The sequence below is a fragment of the Eptatretus burgeri genome, chromosome 13, assembly GCF_056783735.1.
Source record: "Eptatretus burgeri isolate ZD-2024b chromosome 13, Ebu_testis_v1, whole genome shotgun sequence".
Lineage (NCBI taxonomy): Eukaryota > Metazoa > Chordata > Myxini > Myxiniformes > Myxinidae > Eptatretus > Eptatretus burgeri.
In genome coordinates this window covers 65,973,456-65,994,341 of record NC_140973.1, presented here as the reverse complement: position 1 = coordinate 65,994,341, position 20,886 = coordinate 65,973,456, and the positions used below count along the sequence as shown (strand labels likewise).

The 20,886-nt window shown below is 41.2% G+C and overlaps 1 protein-coding gene and 1 long non-coding RNA gene across 3 annotated transcripts in view; one reads left to right on the top strand and one right to left on the bottom strand.

Moving 5' to 3' along the window:
• Positions 1–1,268: 1,268 nt before the first annotated feature.
• On the top strand, positions 1,269–17,319 carry LOC147014680 (uncharacterized). 2 transcript variants are annotated; one of them, XR_015050410.1, is made up of 4 exons: positions 1,269–1,369; positions 4,214–4,346; positions 15,634–15,708; positions 17,196–17,319. It is a non-coding gene; the product is annotated as an uncharacterized LOC147014680 (long non-coding RNA). The 2 variants fall into 2 exon arrangements; XR_015050411.1 differs by lacking the exon at positions 1,269–1,369 and adding an exon at positions 1,488–1,739.
• LOC147014679 (transforming growth factor-beta-induced protein ig-h3-like) overlaps positions 11,177–20,886 on the bottom strand; it is a 37,844-nt gene continuing 28,134 nt past the window's right edge. The window contains exons 14-23 of the mRNA XM_085850666.1: positions 20,272–20,374; positions 19,670–19,713; positions 19,538–19,568; positions 19,285–19,419; positions 18,886–18,963; positions 18,504–18,677; positions 17,572–17,649; positions 17,227–17,400; positions 15,887–15,964; positions 11,177–14,873 (exon numbers count right to left, since the gene is read on the bottom strand). Of these exons, the coding sequence (XP_085706792.1) occupies positions 14,698–14,873; positions 15,887–15,964; positions 17,227–17,400; positions 17,572–17,649; positions 18,504–18,677; positions 18,886–18,963; positions 19,285–19,419; positions 19,538–19,568; positions 19,670–19,713; positions 20,272–20,374 (1,071 nt within the window). The 3' untranslated portion in view covers positions 11,177–14,697. The remainder of the gene's footprint in view (positions 14,874–15,886; positions 15,965–17,226; positions 17,401–17,571; positions 17,650–18,503; positions 18,678–18,885; positions 18,964–19,284; positions 19,420–19,537; positions 19,569–19,669; positions 19,714–20,271; positions 20,375–20,886) is intronic.

Here is a 20,886-nt window from a genome sequence, read left to right as displayed (position 1 = left end):
CTTCATGCAGACAATTGAACTTGACCTCATAGTCTATACTGCTATGTCACAGCAGTATAGACTATGAGGTCAAGTTCTATTGTCCGCATGAAGTATATGCTGCTATCACATACTGCTATGCTATGTATATGTGTTTTCACCCCTTTTGGGATTCGCTAGATATCCGTTATTGTCGGGTTTTCCGTGTGTGTGTGTGTGTGTGTGTGTGTGTGTGTGTGTGTGTGTGTGTGTCTGTGTGTGTGTGTGTGTGTGTGTGTGTGTGTGTGTGTGTTTCTGCAGTACGAGGCTCCACAGCACAAACCAGCAAACCAATTTCGATAAAACTTGGCGAACAGGTGCCATATGGACTGGGAGTGTGTGCGTTTGAGTTTCGTTGTTAAGGCCTAAGTCACATTTGCTCTACGGCGAGGATACGGCGGCCGTACGCCCTCTGAATTGACAGAAACGTGCGAAGGCCGCAGAGTTTCTGCGGTGGCCTCAGGGTGGCCCTACGCCGTTTGGCTATCTTTTACAGGCCATAGGGGTCGCCGTGGAATTATAACGCGGAGTTATAACTTTTTTCATTTCTACGTTCGCCATAGCAATTCGACATGCGTAGTTGTGACGTAGTTGTGTTCCACGTCGACCGTGTGTAGGGCGTACGGTGGACTTGCGTTATTCGTGCGGCTGCCGTAGTCTCTTGTCAATGAAAAATGAATTTTGCCCTAAAAAAACGAATACATTTTAATACACAACACAACGAACCGTTCATGTTTGTTCACGTGTCTCCCCCACCTGTTCGAGCCGCATCTCCGCGCTTTGTTCATCCAGTTCGTCGGTGGAAGTACTCGTGAAAGCATCTCTCGTGTGTCGATCGCTACTTTACCTCGTGTTTTCACCTTGATTTGTGCTGGTTTTTTTTGTTTTTTTTTTACTCATCTTGTGTTTTAATTAATAACAAAAAAATCAATCTGATCACGTGGTGTGACGGACTGTCGGGCAAGGATTTAATTTCACAGAAAAACCGATTGTAATTTGGAATCTATATATTAATACTGAAGGGCCAATTTTGTGCTCCTCCTCGCGGTCGCGTCACGTTTTTCTCGGTCCTGTGACCTGGACTGAAAGAGACTTCGTACCTGTAAGAGTGCATCGCACATAGTGGCAATAGTCAACCTTCAAATCTGAGGCAGAAGAAAAACTTTTCGTTTTAGATTCGTTTACATGGCGACGTGTGACGTCACCGCTGAGAGGCGTCAGGACGTCATGACATCATCGGTCATTCGGTGACGTCACTACGTCTGCCGTCGACAATCCGTCGTCATTCGGTGAAGTCACTACGTCTGCCGTCGACAATCCGGGGGCAGGGAGTGAAGAGGCGGGGGGCAAGGTAAGCAAATTTTTGGGCGGGGGTAAGCAAATTGAAGGTGGGGGGGAATGGGGCAGGGGCGGGGGATGAGTAGGCGGGGGAAAGCACGCCCTGTCCAGTCCATGTCCCTCGAGTGTGGGTGAGCTGGTGAGGGTGGTTGAATGAACAGAATCCGTCTGTGACGGGGCTTCGGCTAGTATCCATGATTACCTCAGCCCGATGCGTTTGATGAAAGTGATTGTGGTTCTGGGGGCATCATGTTTGGTGAGCTGCCCTGGGGGCAGCGCTCTCAGAGTGCGCGAGCGATGGAACCCAGGCCGGAGGTCGAACCTGTGTGGACCTTTGGACGTGGTGATTGTACCAGTTTACATACAATACACCGCCACCAAAGGTCATTTACTCATCTTATTTTATCTTAAACATGGGTAATTTCACTTCAAAGTGTCTTGAAAGTGGGTTTTCTTGGGGTCCAGGAACAGTTTAATTCACTCCATTATTTCTTATCGGGAAATAGTTTGGGAATCGAACTTTTTGCAATCCGAACAGCCTCCTGGAACGAATTCAATTCGGATTCTGGGGGCACCACGTACTGGTATGTTCCGAACTGTTATATTTTTATTTCAGTAAAAAAAGAACTGGTATATATACCCACTCGTTACTGTCCGTCTGGCCGCACGTTCGCCTTAGGGCCCCCTGCGGTCGCCTTACGGGCACCTTGCGTCTGCCTTGAAAATTATATGGCCGCCGCAGGGAGGCCCTAAGGTCACCGTGCGACATCAAGTCAAAGACCGTACGGCACCACCACGTTTTCGGTCTCCACAATTTCTAAATACACCGTGCGGCTCCCCGAAAAATAAAAACATATGTGACTGCTACATTGTGTGACCGTGGAAGTACTGCGGCCGCCGTATACTTGCTTGTGGCCGTAGATTTTGGAGACCCCACGGCCGCCGTGGCAAATGTGACTTAGGCCTTAGCAACCACCCGTTGCTATGCAGCGGCCGAAAAACCGCGTTTTAAGAACCCAAACGGTAACTGACGTAGCGCGGCTTCTATGATGGGTAGAGCGACCGGACCAACTCCTGCCTATTCCTTGCATCCCCATCTAGTTATCGCGACAGCATAACGTTCCTCTATCTCTCATAGTTTCCGAATGGCAGCCCTCCAAATGCGGAAAGGTGGTGAATCAGGGAATATGTTAAGTGACCTTGACCTCGGAAACCGTCGACGGCGGAATGTTCAAATTCGGTGTATGGATAGAGTTTAATAACTACTACAAAATTGAACCGCAGCATTTTTCCAGATTCGATCACCAAGGGTGTCAGGGCTGAAATATGCAAAATTCGAAAAAATACTTTTTCTCGACCTCCGTTAACTATTTTCAATACTTGTCCTACAGTTTTGAATGTGGAGAAACGAGATTTCGGAATTAAACACTTCGAGATATTTAGAAAATTTTACTCGAGCCAATTTTTGATTTAGGTTTTATTTTTCAAATGGTAGTCCTGTGAGGAGTGCCAGTTGGCAAAATACGCAATAGGAAAAATCTTGCCAGGCAGAGGAACAATTGTATGTGAACCAATACGTCTTGGCAATGAATCTTCGTCGGTGGATCGGTCAGAATGAAAAGCATCGTATCCAGTGCTTCGATCCTAGCAGATCCCTCGTCGCCTACCGGCTTGTCTGTCTGTTTGTCTGTCTACAGGATATCTCAAAAAGTTGTTGATGGATCCGGGTGAAATTTTGTGGGCAGGTTCGGTGTGTGACAAGGACAAAGTGATTAGATTTTGGTGAAGATACGGATCCGGAACCGACTATTAGAATTTTTTTGTGATTCTTCACTATCAAGTGATTGGGCCAAAATGATATATAGCATGATATCTCAAAAAGTTGTGGATGGATTCGGATGAAACTTGGTGGACATGGGTGTGTGTCAAGGAAAAATTGATTCAATTTTGATGAAAATCTGAATCTGATAATTTTTTAAAGTGATTTTTCACCATTGATATGGCTAAACGAATATATAGCACGATAATTCAAAAAAGTTGTGTTTGGATTCGGATGAAACTTTGTCGAGAGGTTGGGTGTGTGACCACGACTAATTGTATTTATTTTGGTGAAAATCCGAATCTGGATGTGGATACGAGAATTATTTGATTTTTAAAGTGATTCTTCACCATTGAGAGATAAGGCCAAAAACGATATATCGCATGTTTTCTGAAAAATGTATTTGGCCAGATATGTTCTCATGGATCAGGCATTATGTGGCGGAGGTATGCGCTCTACCGAGTGCCCTTCTAGTTGCCAATGTATTTTTATGGCTAATTTAATGTCTTAACTTCACTAAAAGTTAGTTTGGCATTTTTTTCTTGAGTCGTCTTGAGACATTTTTAGCCATTGTAAAAAAAAAGCCCCAAGTCAGCAGACATATTTACAATTTGATGTAAATTTAATAATGCTATAACTCCAAAATTTTGACATAGCAGTGCGGACTGTTCACCAATACTTCTGCATTTAAAATAACGTTCTTGTTATATTACATTTTATTTTAAATGATGTGCCCATGGTTGTTCTCGACATCTAAATAAGGAGTCAATGGTTCGACACCAGTCGTATGTTAAAGATATTTTGTCAACTACATATAGTTTGGCAAACTACTGAGATTGAGTTTTATTTACAAAAAAAACAACCGAATTGAACATTCTAATTTTTAAATAAACAAACAAACAAACAAACAAAAAAACAAGTCATATACAATGTAGTTATTGATTTCAAGAGTTATTAATTTCCAGAGATTGATTTTCAGTGTTATTGGTTTCATCAGATTCAGAATCGTCACCACCTCTGTACATACGGATTTTACAGATATCTGAATCACATCTGCAAAGTTCTGTGCAGGACGTCATTTTCCCTACATGAATAATGCCCACTTCACTGGCTCCTCACACATCCACATCTTACCAACTGTAGAACAAAATCAGGAGCAAGAGGTACTCTGGTAAGTATTGGCATGAGTTCTCCTGAAGAGTCCTGTGACCACCTATCTGATAGTGAGTGTGTTTCTGGGCATCTCCAAATGCTATGCTGAAAGTGGGCCCAACGTGCATGTTCATGGATGGCTCCTTGGGTTGGGGGTAATTTTCTGTGCCCTGCTGTGTGTTGAGCTCTCGGAAGTAATGCCAATGGAGTGTATAGATGCTTCGTTGAAAGATGCGTTTTTTTGGCTCAGTTAATTGAGGACAACCATTATTAAAAGAAATATGTTGGGATGGTTTCACATGATCATTTCTTGTGACCATCACTACCTTGTTTACATCCCGACCGACATCCTTTTGCATTTTAAACTCGAAACATAGTGGACTATAAGAACACTCTTCGATGTCACGACGTCGACAGATATGCCTCCTCCCACATTATTATCGAAGGTTTTTATGTAAAAAAAAATAATATGGCTGCCGAACCTTGTGACTGATGACATCAATTTTTCCCCCATACAATTTAGCCTGAGATGACCCTCAAAAATTTTCTTACTGATTGGATAAAGCGTTCAACGCGTGTTCAATTATGATGTCATAATGAAGCCACCTATGACATCATCAAAAAAAATCACACTTGTTTCCCATGGAGAGTTCTTCACATGTGACAAGTTTAATTTTTTTTTCTTCAAGTGGAGATACAGAGGTCCAAATTTTTACCTTTCTTCCAACATGGCTGCCATAATCACATGATTACGATGTAATAATTATCATTTCAAACATTCTACATGAGTCGTCGCCCCGATATGGTGATAAATTTATGTCAATTGGATAAGCCATTGCAGAGAAAATACAGAAAATTAGCATGGACGGGTGTATGTACAGTATGTATGGATGGACAATCCAAAAACATAATGCCTCTGGCGACTTCGTCAGAGGAGGCATAAAAATGTTTTTTATAACTTGCTTCTTTACTTTTTTTTTTAGAAATATCTATAAATGTTCCACTACTGATTTACAAATGCTGCAGAACAAACTTTTAGTACGTGCTCACATTGTAAGGATACTGTGCTCACATTGTAAGGTTACTATAGAGATCTTGTAACATTATAAATAGTATGTACTTTTTAGAAATATGTGTGGATTGTTGCTGTCACCAACTTCCTGATAATATTCCAATTTAACCACACCCATATCGGTCTGATTGGCTCGAGGGCAAATGTGTCCAGCGGCCCCGCCCCCATCCCCCAATCAGGCTGATTGACAGTCATCATCCCACACACCCTTCTGATTCCTTCTGGTTGGATTCCTTCGATTGCAATTTTGTGTACTTTTCATGGAATCCTTACAAGTCATTAAAATTTTGAGAGCAAAGGATGCTGCACCAAGTAAAACTCTGTCAGATGGTACCAGTCATTGCCATTGAGAGAGGCAGCTCAGAAACGCATCATTTGAAGATGATGATTATTATTGGCTTACCAATATCATTGGGACCATACTCTGTACAGAGCATTGGTGCTGCCAAAGCAGTCTCCTGGGCTATTGGGCACAATCCTGGACAGGTTGCCACTCCGACACAGGATACTCAAATGGCTCAATCATCCAAGCAAGCTGCTGCTCACTTTGCCAACCTTGGAAGGATGACAGACTGAGTCAACCCCACCTGGTATTAATTCAACAGCTGAGCAAGATTTGAACTCAGGACCCTAGGATCGCAAGCCCACCACCCTCCCCATTAAGCCAACACCAGACATAGCTTACCAGTATCTGGGATTCAAATTCCAGATAAGGTATTGTCATCACGCACCATCCATCCGTCTCCGATTTGACTTCTCCGGCCAAACCGCTAGGCCGATCCGGCTGAAATTTGGCGGCAACGTTCCACTCTTGACTGGTAACAGGGATGGCAAAGTTCGTTCCGGTCACATGACTTTAAGTAGGTCAAAATAGCCGACTTAGTAAATTTCTTCAAAAATCTTCTTCTCCAGACCCACCAGTTAGAATGCTCCCAAATTTGGGTAACAACATCAGGACAGGGTCCTGATGTTAAATTGTGGAGACAATGCTGATCACATGACCGGAAGTGTGTCAAAATGGCCGTCGCATAAATTCCTTCATAAATCCTTTTCTCCAGACCAACCAATCAGAATGCGGCCAAATTTGGATTAAAACATGAGGTGACCAGAAGTGTCAAAATGGCGGACTTCGTAAGTTTTGGGGAAAATTGCATAAATTCCTTCAAACATCTTCTTCTCCAGACCCAGCACTCAGAACACGACCAAAGTTGAGTTACAACATTAGGCCAGGGTTGGGATCAGGTGACCATCAGGTGAACAGACTAGGCAGGGGCTCGCATATGTCACCGAAGCGACTTTTTCGAGAAGATACTCCAACTTTAGATTTGTATATAGTGGGTGGGGCAGACATTTTTTCCATGCCATCCCAACATAGAGAGTGCTAACACACTTTCTGATAGGAACTCAAGGTGGGGTTATCCACTATGGAGATTGGTACACCCACCCACCCCTTTCCTCCTCCGCATTGAGACTGCACACAAAACAACGTACAGATTGAAGTGCAAGCTGCGATTTTAAACTCCACTTTATGACATGTTTATAAATGCACATGCATTTGGCTTGTGGATGAATGAGTTATGTGTGTTCTATGTAAATGAGCGACGTACACAGATGTTCTCCCAAAAGGTCATCTCTGGGGGTTAAACCAAGTGCTTCTCCAGACACAGAATCTGGCTCAACCAATAAGTACATTGTTTTCTCCTGGATGACGTGCTTTTTCCCTGCACTTTGCACGGCTTTCTTCTTCGATTGAAAGAGGCCAAGCATAAAGGCTGTCTGCATATTACGTACACGCAGTTGGGGTTGACGGTAGGTGTATAAAGTGAGATAAATCGATTGGCAGTCAACCACCCAAAGAGAAGTGCAAAAAAAGCATTTTAGAAAAGGAAAGGAAGGAGTATGGGGGGAAATGGGTCGAGGGTTGGGTTTTGGGGTATAAGGGAAGGGGGAGAAACGAAAGATGAGATTTGCGAGGAGAGGGAAGGTAAGGAAATGTAGTCGAGTGCAGTGTTGTAACAAAAAATGGAGGGTCAGCTATTTTTTTTCATGTGTAATATTTATACGGCTACACACCATAAATAAGAAGTTTGATATAATATGATGGATGAGGTCCAAATGGTCATGATTCCACAAGTTTCAATAACCTAGTTATTGATTCACAATTGAATGAAAAAACATGGAAAATTCTCTTTATCTGTTTGCTGATGATTCTCCACTCTGCCATGAAAACATTCATCCTTCACACAGGCAGGCTACATCCTCTTCCCTCTCTTCTGACCTTGAAAAAAATCACAAGATGGTCAAACAATTGGAATATGTCTTTCAACCCTGACAAATCTTGCACGTACCCCCTCTCTCTCTGAAAACACCGTCTGGCAAACCCTCCTATCTACTTTCTTAACAATCCCCTTGAGGAAGTTCAGTCACTCAAACTCCTGGGTCTCACTCTCAGCCATGATTTTGATTTGGCAAACCACATTTCAAAGTTGGCCTCCAAAGCCAGCCACATACTGGGCATCCTCTGTTGTACAAAGTTCTTCCTTGGCACACCTGAACTCCAATCCATATACAAGGGTTTCATCTGCCGCTTGATGGAGTACTGCTCTCCACTCTGGGCTGCTTTCCATTCCGGGCTGGCACCCCTGCCTCACGCCTTGCTCAGCTTAACACCACGGAAGCCAAGGTCTTTAAGATCATGAGAATCTCTAACGATAAAACCGAATCTATGGGTTTTTCACTTCGCCATCTTGCACCCTCTGTTCTTTCCTTCACCCCCCCCCACCAAGTTTCTGCAAGGCTCACGTGGTCCACAATCAACCCCCATTCTCGTCAATCTCATTCTGCCCCACCCCCGGTCTTCAAGACAGCTGCTCACCACCATCTCAGATCGTTCCCAATCCTAAACCATGATCTTTTCTACCCATGTTCCTCCCCTCACCCCAAGCCTGCATCCTTCAAAATTTACAGTTTTTCCTTCCTCAGAGTTTACTTCTGTATCCATCTTGTTCACCCCATATGTCCTCTCCTATCCCTCATTCCTCCCCACACCCATTATTTGTCCAAGTCTCTCTCTATTTTATCCTTCAACTTTTTTTTTGTTTGTTTGTGTTCCTTCTGATGACTCCAATGCAGGACTGTACCCATTTGGTCTTCCATTTGATTTGAATTGAATTTATTTTAATCCCATTCTAAATTCAATTGAATAATAATTTAAAAAACGTCATGGGTCAGGGTCAGGTGTCTAAATCAAAGTGGGGTTGCATCAAAGTGGGATGTCTTGGTTCCCAGTTATCACGACCAGCAGTTATAAGATGGCAGTTCTAGTTGTCTCTTATTAATTATGTAACACACCAGTACACAAACACCACACAAAACAATTCCTGGCATGGGTCTGCAATCTCTGATTGCTCTTTTTCTTGTTTAATTAGATAAAATGACCGAAACATTCAATCCCCCTTCCTCCTGCCGGACCTGTCCTCGTTTGCCCATGACTCTTATTCACTCTTCCCTACTCCTCTCACAATACCCTACCCCTCCCCTTACACACCTTCATTCCTTCCTCTTCCCATTTCTTTTCCTTTTTCTAAAAAAAATTTTTCTGAAATTTACCACTCTTCCCACTAAGTAATATGGTGATGGCTGTGAATACTGCTCACAGTTCACACTTGTGCTTTCATAAGAAAGAGGTTAAACTGTAACACGTTGATTGATAATTATTTATTCATCTCTCCATTCTCTCCCCCCCCCAATCTTTCCCCAGATAAAAATGTATTTTAATATCATAGGCAAAAATCTATCCTTCTTCTCCCCCCCCCCCCCACTTTCCACATCCCGTTACTTAAATCGTCACACTAATCAAGCACACGAGACCACATGGGAAGTGTCTTTTCAGCGTTCATGGAAACATAAACATTCCAAGTAGGACAATCCACCCGAGTGGAAACTGTACCTCCACTCTCACACCCATGGAGTTTCATTGGAAGCATAAACTTTTGGAAGTTTGCTTTTAAGTTCAGAAGCAACCCTTATCGGTGACGTAGACGTGCGGGTCAAAAACCTTGTTGCTTTACCATGTGCGATTCGACGATGGTAGTCATTACTAGGATTGTGTATTTTTATATTCTATTCATCACTTATTCAGTAATTGTACTTTCAGAAATAAATGTCACATTACATTCACTCATAATATTGTTTGGGCATTGTGTTTTTTTCCTGAAGGATTTTTGGCCTTCTTTGTCCACTTTCTAATAGTTTTGACTCGGCCTGTCTGGCCTGTGTTCAGCTCACTGTGATGGTCCAGCTGGAGCTGCAAAGCCCTTCGTGGTACACGTACTTGACCATCTGGTGATGTGCAGCTTCCCGGCATCCCTGCTTGTACTCCCGAGGCCACCCAGTGATGTATGACAAGGAAACTTGGACTGAAAATGTTAAAATGATGCCAATTTTGAAAGAAAGAAAAGGCACATTCTCGCCTTGTTCGAGCTGTTCACATGACGTCATCGAAGGAATGAAATATCCTGCTTTTTTGAGTTCCATCCAGTTAATATGCCTGAATTTGCGTTTTAGGAGCCTTGAAGTTTAAACATGGCTTCCTGAAGTTCGCTCTTACTTACTGTTCCTCGATTAGGAAAATAAACTAACTAATGCAGTTGAGTTGAAAGCAGGAAACGGGTAGTCTCCCTTGACAATGTCAGTACTTTGGATGTGGGACAACACCCTGTCTATGATAATTTGTTGCACATAACTTAGAAGCATCGTATTTCCATACTGTCACTGTTTTGATACCGACCATGCAGGGCAGGCAGAGTTGTCCCTCTCTGAGGGTCATTAGTGAGATATTTGGGTTTTCTCAACAATTTGGTGGTGACTATACAAGATCAAGAGGCTCAGGATCCAAATATGTGACACCTCTCCCATCGGCTAGATTGGAATCGGCGGTCTTCATGGATCGCCACCACTGTACCCAAAATCTAGAATTTTCGAGAATGTTATTTTCAAAACCACTCCAAATATATGACATTGGAATAATCTTCTCAACACCCCCCCCAAAAAAAAAATGTCGCATTACATTTTGGCCCTGCATGCCATTTTAAGCCTTTGGACGTGGCCATAAACTGAATTGGCTTTCACCGAGTATCGCAAATTAGTGGAATTCAGTCCACACCCATAAGCACAGTGGAATTCCAGTAAAGTTTGCTTTCGGACAGTGAACAAAGAGCTTTTTCAGTAGTGATCTGGTTTTCTCTTTGCTTAAACGTTTCCAGAGGAAAGCAACGAAACTTTTGGACCTGAATAGTAAATGATTCAAGAAAACCATATTGTGGAAGATTTGTGGATTACCTCTTAAACTTCTTTACTGCCACCAATTATTCCTACCTTGTGGGGTCAGCTGGGGAGAACAATTCTGGCACGAGTCTGTCTGGAACCTGCTGGTCAGATTTGGGGATTTGTTCCAAAGTTCCGGTGATAACTCACCTACTCTTCACAAAAGACACCGATCACAAAGCAAGTGTTGAAGAGGTCCTTCCCATGTCATTTTTATCACCTCCACCGAAGACCTTAACAACAACCAACAACCAGTGCTGGAAGACCGGTCCTCTGGCTTCCTTGCGATGGATGGAGCACACATCGATGCCTCGCATGTGAAACAAACGTTAGGAGAGCATTTTTTAAAAGTTGAACGCAGACTAGACAGCTCTAAGGTGAGTGTGCATACCTGTCTAAGCTCATTTGTGGATTACAAAAAAAAAAACATATCAAATGCAGAGAAAATGACATTTTTGCTGGTCTTAAAAAATAGGTTTTATTATTAGTTTTTGATCATTTTATTACATTAGGAAAATATTTTAGTTTTTTTTTAAAAGAAGAAGAAAAAAAATCACAATAAAGCATTTTCAACTAGGCTAGAAACCAAGCCAATAGTAAGATGGAGAAGCGATGCATCTTTTCGAAGAACAATAATGCAAAACTAGTATTTATATTATTTTCAAGGAGATTACTATTGTCAGGCCACATACCAAAGGCATTCTGCAATACCGTAAATATTAAAGCCTCGTTCACACTGCAAAGTATTCCATTCCGAGGGGCGTAACCCTTGTGATGTTAAAATCTTTATTTTATTTCAATCAATTTATATACTTGAACACAAATCGCCATGTTTGCACTTCCAAAAACCTTCAGCTTAGCAGTACTTGAGGAAAATGTTATGCCAGCTTGACCAATCAAATTTGCCAAGCGCTCTCAGAACGGGGGAACATCACTGAACTGAAAATACAGAGAATGACCGTAACCCATGAAAAGTGTAGCCGCCATCTTGGTTTGCACTACTCGACTCACTGGAGTGACTAAATCAGAAGAAATACAGTGACGTGAAGGCAATGGCAGGTGGTGATGTCAATTGTAATTAAACTATTCAGAGTGAAGATTCTTTACGTTAGGAAAAATTACACGTACGTACGTTGTGCAGCAGACATGGACATTCTGTTGGCTGCTCACTCTGCCAACGATTTGGGCATCAAAATCAGACTAAAATACGTACAGTATCTATAAAACCGAAAAACATGGTCCGTCCGTGAATTAATAATATGTCTATTAATTACGTACTGTTTGAACATCAGTTGCATCCTGATGAAACATGTGTCCATTAATTATGCACTATTTCAATGTACCTTTCAACCCTTTGGAATGCTAAGAACCCTCAGCCCTTTGAAGACCCTTTAAGACCTCCAATACCCTGAAAGACTCCTCAGACCCTTTAAAACTGTTTGAGACCCGAAGACCCTTTAGGCCCCAAAGATCTGTAAGACCCCTTTTACCTTCAAGACCTTTTCGACACTTTCGATCCCTTCACCCTTGAGAGCTTTTCTACCCTTTCGACCCCAGAACCTTCGACCTTCGCACCCCTTATGTCCCTTTTGACCCCTTAGACCTTAACACCATTTAGACCCCTTACATCCATCCTTTGGACAGTTTTGAATTTGACTATTTAGAGCTTTAGGCCACTTGGACCTTTTTAGACCCTTTATACATGCTTGAGAGATTGGATCCTTTCGACCCCTGAGACACTAACTACTATTGGAACGTACCCTCTCGACCATCTATAACTTTTTAAGAGCACACCACACAAACATCTATAGTCTTCTTGCAAAACACGGATAACACGCATACTTTTTTTCATCAAGTGATGTGCAAACTTGACACACCTAGGGGGTGGGTACTCTGTTAGTACATAATAAAGTCGCCTATATTTGATCACTTTGTTTTGCATCATTTTGGTACGTAATTAAAAAAACCTTCGCCCAGCATCTAGTTCTACCCAAGATGGCGCCCGGTAGCTACACCATGGTGTGTGTGTTGTGAATGGAAATGATCATTATATGTATTTTCAGTTCAGTGGGAAACATCGATATTCAGACAAAATGGTGGTGCCTAGCAATGCAACAATAGAACTAACTTCGTCTGAAAAATCAAGTGCATCTTTTTTTTCAAAGATCGTTCCAAAATCTTCAGTTTCTCTGACAAGAGTTGGCCGATGGTTCAGCTCTGGGTTGTTCTTTTTGACCCATCAGCTTCATATGGTTGCCATCACACCTGTTATTCAAATTTCATGAACAAAACGAATGTGGATCATGCTGGGAAATGCAAAGGAAGTGTTGAAAAGATCCTTCCCACGTCATTTTTCTCAAGAGTGCATGACGTAAGGTGTTCCATTAACTCTCTTGTTCATACTGTGGTTCTTCATTTGCTCAGACGTATTTCCGTATTTTATCCCGACATTGCTTTGAGAACAGTGTGTTTAAGGTTCTCTTGGATGACAACCATGTTAGATTGCAAATTAACACCATTTCATTGATTGGACTTGCTACCATTTCTCTTCTGCTCAAAGTACCAGAAGCTTTTCAATCTCAATAAAGCAACACGACAGGGGATTCGCTAAATCTGCAATTTTCAATTTTGTCTTCCTTGGTGTTACAGAATGCTAGTTGCTTGACCACAACACTGTTCCAACGAACTGTTCAGCTTGAGGGCATAAGAGAGGAAGGCGTCCCACCAGGGAACTTCTCTGGCCTGGTTGAAAGCGAGATTTCCTTGTGGAAAGTGGAACTTAGACAGAGAAGGCAGTGCTAAAGCCATTCAAGAACTGGAACAGTTTACGTGCAAACGAGGTGTAAGATCATCGTAAAGCATTTTAAAAAAATCTCTTCGATAACATTCCCACCTGCAAGTTCTCCTTAATAAGCTCCTCGAGTTGCAAGAAGCATACAATCCAACTGATATTCATTCTTTTGACTTATCAAAATCCTTTATCAATGCCCATAACATGATTAAGGTAGAATAACATTAAAATCGATAAATTGTTTGACATTCGTGTGAAACTATCTGCTCTATAGTTCGTGTTGATAATAAAGAATTATTAAACTGCTCTTCAAGATTTAACGATCAAATTTATAAATTCTCTGAACTCTTTTCTTACATTTCTGATAAATACAAGAACATGCGGCACGAACCAAAGCATATCGTTAGCTTATCGGCACAGCATACCTTTACTTTGGATTACTTTGAATAACTACTTGGTAATCTGAAATAAATCTTTGGACAGGCATTTTATATGATGCAATTATACATTTCATTCTCAGATGCAATGAGGTAAAAAATACAGCGCATATTATTATTATCATTATTACCATAATAACGTCCTTTTATAAAACAAAAAACTTTGTAGTTATATTGCAGCGGGCCGCAACAAATCTCCATGATAAAAACTTTGAATGTGAAAATAAAGTATGCATGCACTGTTTGTTTATGTATGTATGTATGTATGTATGTATGTATGTATGTATGTATGTATGTATGTGAAAAAAAAAAATATATATATATATATATATATATATCGTTCATTTCCAGCAGATTTAAAAGCCATACAGGAATAACAACCTGCAGAATAAATCTCTGCAGGGAGTTTAATCCACATTTTTTTTTCTCTCTCTCTTGCTACAAATTGAGACTCATGGAAGAACAAGGTGGTGGAGGGTATGAACTGACAATAGGGCAGTGGGGCAAATCCTGGATACAATAAGCAATGGAATGAATGAACAGTAAAAGAGGGTATAGAGATGAGGGAAACAAACGCTGCAATCTGCAACTAAGAGTGTTCAGGTAGGTAGGATTAATGGGGGTAATAAAGATTATGGGAAAGGATGGTGATTAACATGAGATGGCCGTGCACCGCTTGCTTGAAGCCCTGGAGGGAAGAGTAGGACGGCACAACCTCTGGAAGGCGGTTCCATTTTATCAGGACTTATTGCTGACTCTCCGATAACCTCCGGATCTGTTCGTCTATGTCATCACCTTCCAAGGTGTACGTATGAGTGCTGTACGTCCCATCAGGGTTCTTCACCATTTTCTTCACCGTTGCTTTGCGGCTACCCAGGAATGGTTGATTGTCCGGTGACGTTTGCACATAATCGTCTGCAACTGTGCACGGTGACAACAAAAATCATTATAACGTTCACCATGGCCTATCTTTCGCATCCTTATTTGATGCTTCTGTTACTCAAACAAGCAGTTTTATTTTAAAAGACCAATAAATGGTTACCTCTGCCACCGAAGGTGGACGGTGGTTATGTTTTCACGCTTATTTGTCTGTCTGTCTGTGAACAGCATATCTCAAACAGTAATGGACAGATTTGGATGAAACTTGGAGCAGTTGTGGGGATGGTGGTGCAAGGTCAAATTGATTTGATTTTGGTGAAGATCCGGATCTGGATCCAGCCTTTCAGTAGGCCACAAAACGTAAACTGTTCAACGAGGCAGAGGTGTGCACACTGTCAAGTGCTGCTCTAATTGACCTCGTATAATTATCTCAAGGGGTCTATTACTATGGGCTTCACAATTTTTTAATATCCATTTATATTATCTTATGTATGTGTAATCTATTTCATGATTGTTTGGGATTTTGCTAATTAAATGAATTACAGACACATGTGTAAAGAAAGATCTGGTAATAACATGGTGATTGATGGTTCTTTGCACACTGGTATAGCTACAGTACACATTGTTGGTAATAATATGAAATGGTCTTCTGAAGTTGATGAGTAATAACCTCGCAAATTAACCACAGCCTCTTCAGAGACCAAACAGTAGAGAGTCTTTATGGTTAGTGATTCATATTGAATTAACCGGTCAATCTGATATTTGTTGACTTTGTATCTGGTGCTCCTTCATCCTTGCTTAGGTTTCAGAGTTATGTGCTGACATGCTTTCCTGAGATTATTCTCCAACCCGTCAGAACTCCTCCCTAAATTTACAGGTATTTCGCCTCGGGAGCTTGAATTATTTTGAGGCTTCATTGTATATGGCAGAGCTGCTTATCATGGCATGACTGTCATCAAGCTGGAATAATTTTTGTAAATAAATGCATTTTATCTCATCTGTAAGGCACAAGCGTGACGCAAATCAATTTTCTCAGGACAGGTGTGTTGACTCACTGGATTCGATCAAACGCCTCAATTCTTCTGGCAGCTTGCCCTCTCCTTCCACCCTGATATGTATAGAGCCTTGCTGTCCTGGAGATAGTTGAGGTTGGGGGGGGGGAGTTGAAGGGAAGAGTTCAGTTGTTTATACACCATAAAAAATTCTGTATATTCAACCATCATAAATGCAGTACAAGGGTGATTATACAAAATGCTAAATTGTATTTAACATTTAAGTTACATTTTTCCTTGTCGATGGCGGTCGAGTGGGAAGAGGATACATGGAGTGAGGGGATTGGGAATGTTCGAAGGCCCCAATCTACCGGAGGCTCTTGACATCTCATCCGTACACAACAAACAACATGCCTGAAAGATGTATGTACAGTGGATACCCACTTGAATCCATGCAAGTTGGATGTGATATATGTATCCACTTCTGAACCATCAAAAAAGAGAAGCCATCAGTTTGCCTTCAAATGCAATGCCCAACACTGGAATGTTTAAAACCCCAAAGTTATGTTTTTGAAATTCCCTCGTGAAATCTCTACCATTTAGCTGTTGTTTTTGTATGTTAGTTTTGCCATCAAATTTCACAGTCTTTATCACCTGAGAATAATTACCTGCAATATGCATGAAGCAATCGTTTCGGGGATGGTTGCCACCCCACTATACTTCCTGTTCAATGCTATCAACTTAAAAATCCTCAAGGGACGCTGTTAGGTCGAGGCTATAAATGGTCAAATCTTGCCTGAGCAATTGCATGCTGTCGGCAGCATTCGCCATCCTTTTTTTTTTCTTGTATACTTTATCGAGGCTGATATAAGAGCTAACACAAACAACATATAAGAAAGGGAGGAGACAAGAGGGGTGGGAGAGGAAAGCACAACAGTATGGAACAGACATTAGGAGATCTATGGAAGGGAGAGGGATGAGGTGGGGTACACAGGGTAAACAAGATGGGCACTACACGGACTTCCAGGAAGGAACACAGGGAATTTGAATGAGGTGGGTTTGGGGTGGATTAACAGGGGTAGAAAAGGTCAAGGTTTTGGATGGGAGGGGAGAGGGTGGGTGGGAGATATGAGATGGTCGTCTTCATTCACACACACTGGTCAGTATGATTCAAGTTCATCACCCAATATAACACGTCACCATTTACAGTATTGCTTGAATACCATCATGCAAAAAATAACAAAGAATCTCTCTTTTGATCAGGAAATGATGAAAGTTTGTATAACACAAAATTCCTTCCTTTGGTATTATTGTATTTTCAGTACCTATGCCTGGTTTGAAAGTAACATTTGTGTCACATGTCCTTTAACAGATAACCATTGAGAATTATTTCCAAAACTTGCCTTCTTCCTTGATCCTGCGCAGCTGTTGCTCGATACCGGTTCCTTCCAGGTGGTAAGTCCGTTCGCGAGTTGTACCATCACGATTTACGATTCTTTTATTCACAGTAAGTACATGGCTCCCCATGGCTGGCTTCCCTGGCAGGACCTTAGTTATATGTGAATAGTGAATTGCACCTGTAGACATCAAGGGTTGTTAACTTCGTGTTTGATAATTGCACAACTTTGAAAACCACATCAAAGCTTACACAATGTCAACAAGGACTATTCGTTGAAAAAAAGCGAGGTTGTGAAGGAGGTCACGGGAAGAGAATCATCATGAACGGATCAAAAGGTGTTTGCACTTACTACTCTCAATGATTCTTTGCAGTTCTTTTGACAGATGACCAACTCCCTTGATCACAATGCTCTCAATATTGGGTTGTCCTGCAAGTTCACAACAAACAACTCGTTAGCCGTTACAACGGCATTGCTGAGTTTTATCTCAAAAAAGGGCAATCACAATTTACCTGTTCAAAACTGGAGGTGATTCTTCCTTGAGTGATAAATAATCAAGTTCTTGTGAAGATATGATATGAATATCAACTTTGAGCTCGTGTCTACAGTTGTCACTGTATCTGGCATCTCAAGGTCAAACAAATTTAGTGATAATTTGGTTTAAAAAGTAACATCATCAAATCACATGATTCAAATAAAGCCATTGTAATCTGTTTTGACCCGAATAGATGAAGAATGGGAAATTATCAAGGGTTCAGCTACAGTAGAGCATTGGGGGGGGGGGGGCATGTAAACTGGAAAAAAAATGACAAGGAAGGGATGGGAGTGGAGGCTGGGAGAAAAAAAGGAAGGGTTTGAGTTAAGAGTTTGAGAGGAAGAAGGATAAAAGGGAAAGGGGACTTGGAAGAGGTAGCAGTAAGGGGAGGAGGTTGGAAATGGGGGTGCACGTTTATGGGGTAGGGTTCAGGGGGAAAAAATTCTACAACATGCAATATGTTGATAGATCTCTTGGAGGAAAGGAAAATGAGGATAACGTTAGAACAAACTGTGTGAGAGGTATAAATAGGCATTGATGTCATCCACCGAGGTGCTCAAGTGTTGGAAGATAACTGCAGTTGTCCTTTCGAGGTGTTGCAAATTGTTGAGGCAGTTATGAATTACTCAACTATGTGTGTTTTATAGGGAAGTTGCACACAGATTTTCAGATAACAACAAATTAGTTGATCCATTAGATTGAACCTTCAGAGTAAAGAGCTTCTTCTGTGTACGATGCTTAGACTCACCTCTCCTTGTGAGTCTTTGCAGCCTTTCTTCAATGTTATCACCTTCCAGTCGATGCATCTGTTCGCGAGTTGTGCCATCGGCGTCCACTGTGGTGATTGTCACATTGACCATAGTTCTGCCTAAGGTTGTCTCACCATTGAGGATCTTGGTTATTTTGGAGTATCGACCTCCACCTGCAAGCAATTGGTCCATGGGGATTTTGGTGAGCCAAATGGACAGAAAGTATTCCAACTACACAAGATGTTTGGCTCTGCTTTGTGATCTCGGATCATGAGTCCGAATCGATTTCAGGATTGAGAATTTAAAATATTCGGATATCAGTAATATGATAATTGATAAGAATGGGTAGTTTCATTGGAGAGAATCAGCCGGAGAGAATACCTTGCTCTATCAGCCGGAGAATTTCACTTGGGATATCTCGGTTGCCTTCCACCATGATTGTCACTGAGTGTGACCTCCCTGTGGAGATGAAATCCACCACTCAAGGCAATTAGTCACTCCATTCGTTTTAGCATTTAATGCACCCATTCTACATGTTTATAAAGTTGTTCCAAACTTTTCCGAGATACATCTGACCTCCCGTTACCAGATTTAAAAAAAAGTGTGTGATGACATCATATAAGACCAAATCAGAAAGGGTAAATGGTGAACAGAAACTACATTAGGAGTTGAACACAAGATCCCAGGAATGCTTCTTTAGCTCTTTGTTGAACCAAAGGCAATCAAATTGCTTTGCACATTTCGTGTGAAGCCAAATTAAGTGAATTTATCCAAACCTACCTTCTATGGCCAGCTTGCGAAGCTGTTCCTCAATGTCATCACCCTCGAGCCTGTATGTTTGTACGTTGGTAGATCCATCAGGGTTAGTGATGGTCTTTTTCACAATCACCACTCTGGTGATAGATGGTCTAATTTCTGGATGGGGTTAGTTTAACATTGAAATACAACGTTTCAAGTCTTGCAAAATCACTGGTACAAAAAGAATGTCATTGCACGCATAGAATATGTTCGTTAAAGTGGTTGAAAGACCGACCTGATGTGATGATGGAAGTCTTCTTACTTCCCTGAAAGACACAGCATCATCAGCACTTGGTATACAATTATCACATTGATCATTTTATGATCGGGAAGCAACACTTTGCCTTGTAATGTCGGGATTACTTGCCGGGTTCACAGTTCTGTCGATCTCTGACACAAAATCCTGTTTCCCTAGGAATCGTATGGGCAGAATAAAACAGAAGCAAACTTTGTTATTATTTTGTTTCCGATGTTATAAGTTATTATTACTATTATTATTTCTCATCCCATACCAGAAGGCATAGAGACAGTCCATGATTGGTCGATAATGATTTCATAGTTGGGAATTAACCCTGAAAAGGTTGATACGCCAACCATTGTAAGTTGTTGCAGTGCAGAAACAGCATCTTACAGGTGTGTATGAATTTGTAATTTGACAAGAGTACTATCACATAATGGACCACTCTTTTAAAAACATATAATGCAATGGGTAATGTCCACAAATTAATGCGAGGATAGTCGGCTTAACATCTCTCCAAGGACAGCATTCTCGTTGTTGCGACATCGTGTTTGCGAAGCACCTCAAGTTTATAGGTGGGCCAGGAGTCAAACCAAAACAAAGGGTTTGCTCACTTTGGAAAATCTTGTTAGCACAATGTTATGACAAGTCATGTGTAAACTGTTCCAGCTCATAAACTAATTTTTCAAACTCTCAATACATGAAGTCATATTTAAATGTAAAACTCCTACCTCTAGGTGTAAGAGGGACATCAATGACGTGAATAACACCGTTGGTAGACATGAGATCTGATTCCATCACTTTTGTCCTGCCAATCATCATGTTTCCATCCTTCTGCAAGGTGGATATCACGTTCACACATCAGCGTTGATGAAGGTAAAAGAGGAGAAAATGCAGACCTGTATAGTTGCCATCAGGATCACTGCATTAAATCTACTCTACAGACTTTGATTTTGATACACATATATAAATCCAGGATATTGCTCACCTCACTCATTCATTTTTTCCCCCCACCTATTGAACTGACTTTCTCTTCAATCTCATTCTTCCTCCAGGTGTTCAGGATAGCTGTGTTCACCACCATCTCAGATTGTCCCCAATCCAAAATCCATAAATAAATAAATATATATATATATATATATATATATATATATATATATATATATATATATATATATATATATATATATATATATATATATATATATATATATATATATATATATATATATATATATATATATATATATATATATATATATATATATATATATATATCCTGGTGTTGGCGCAGTGGTTAGGGCAGCGGCTTGGGATCCAAAAGGTCCTGAGTTCAAGTCCCGTTG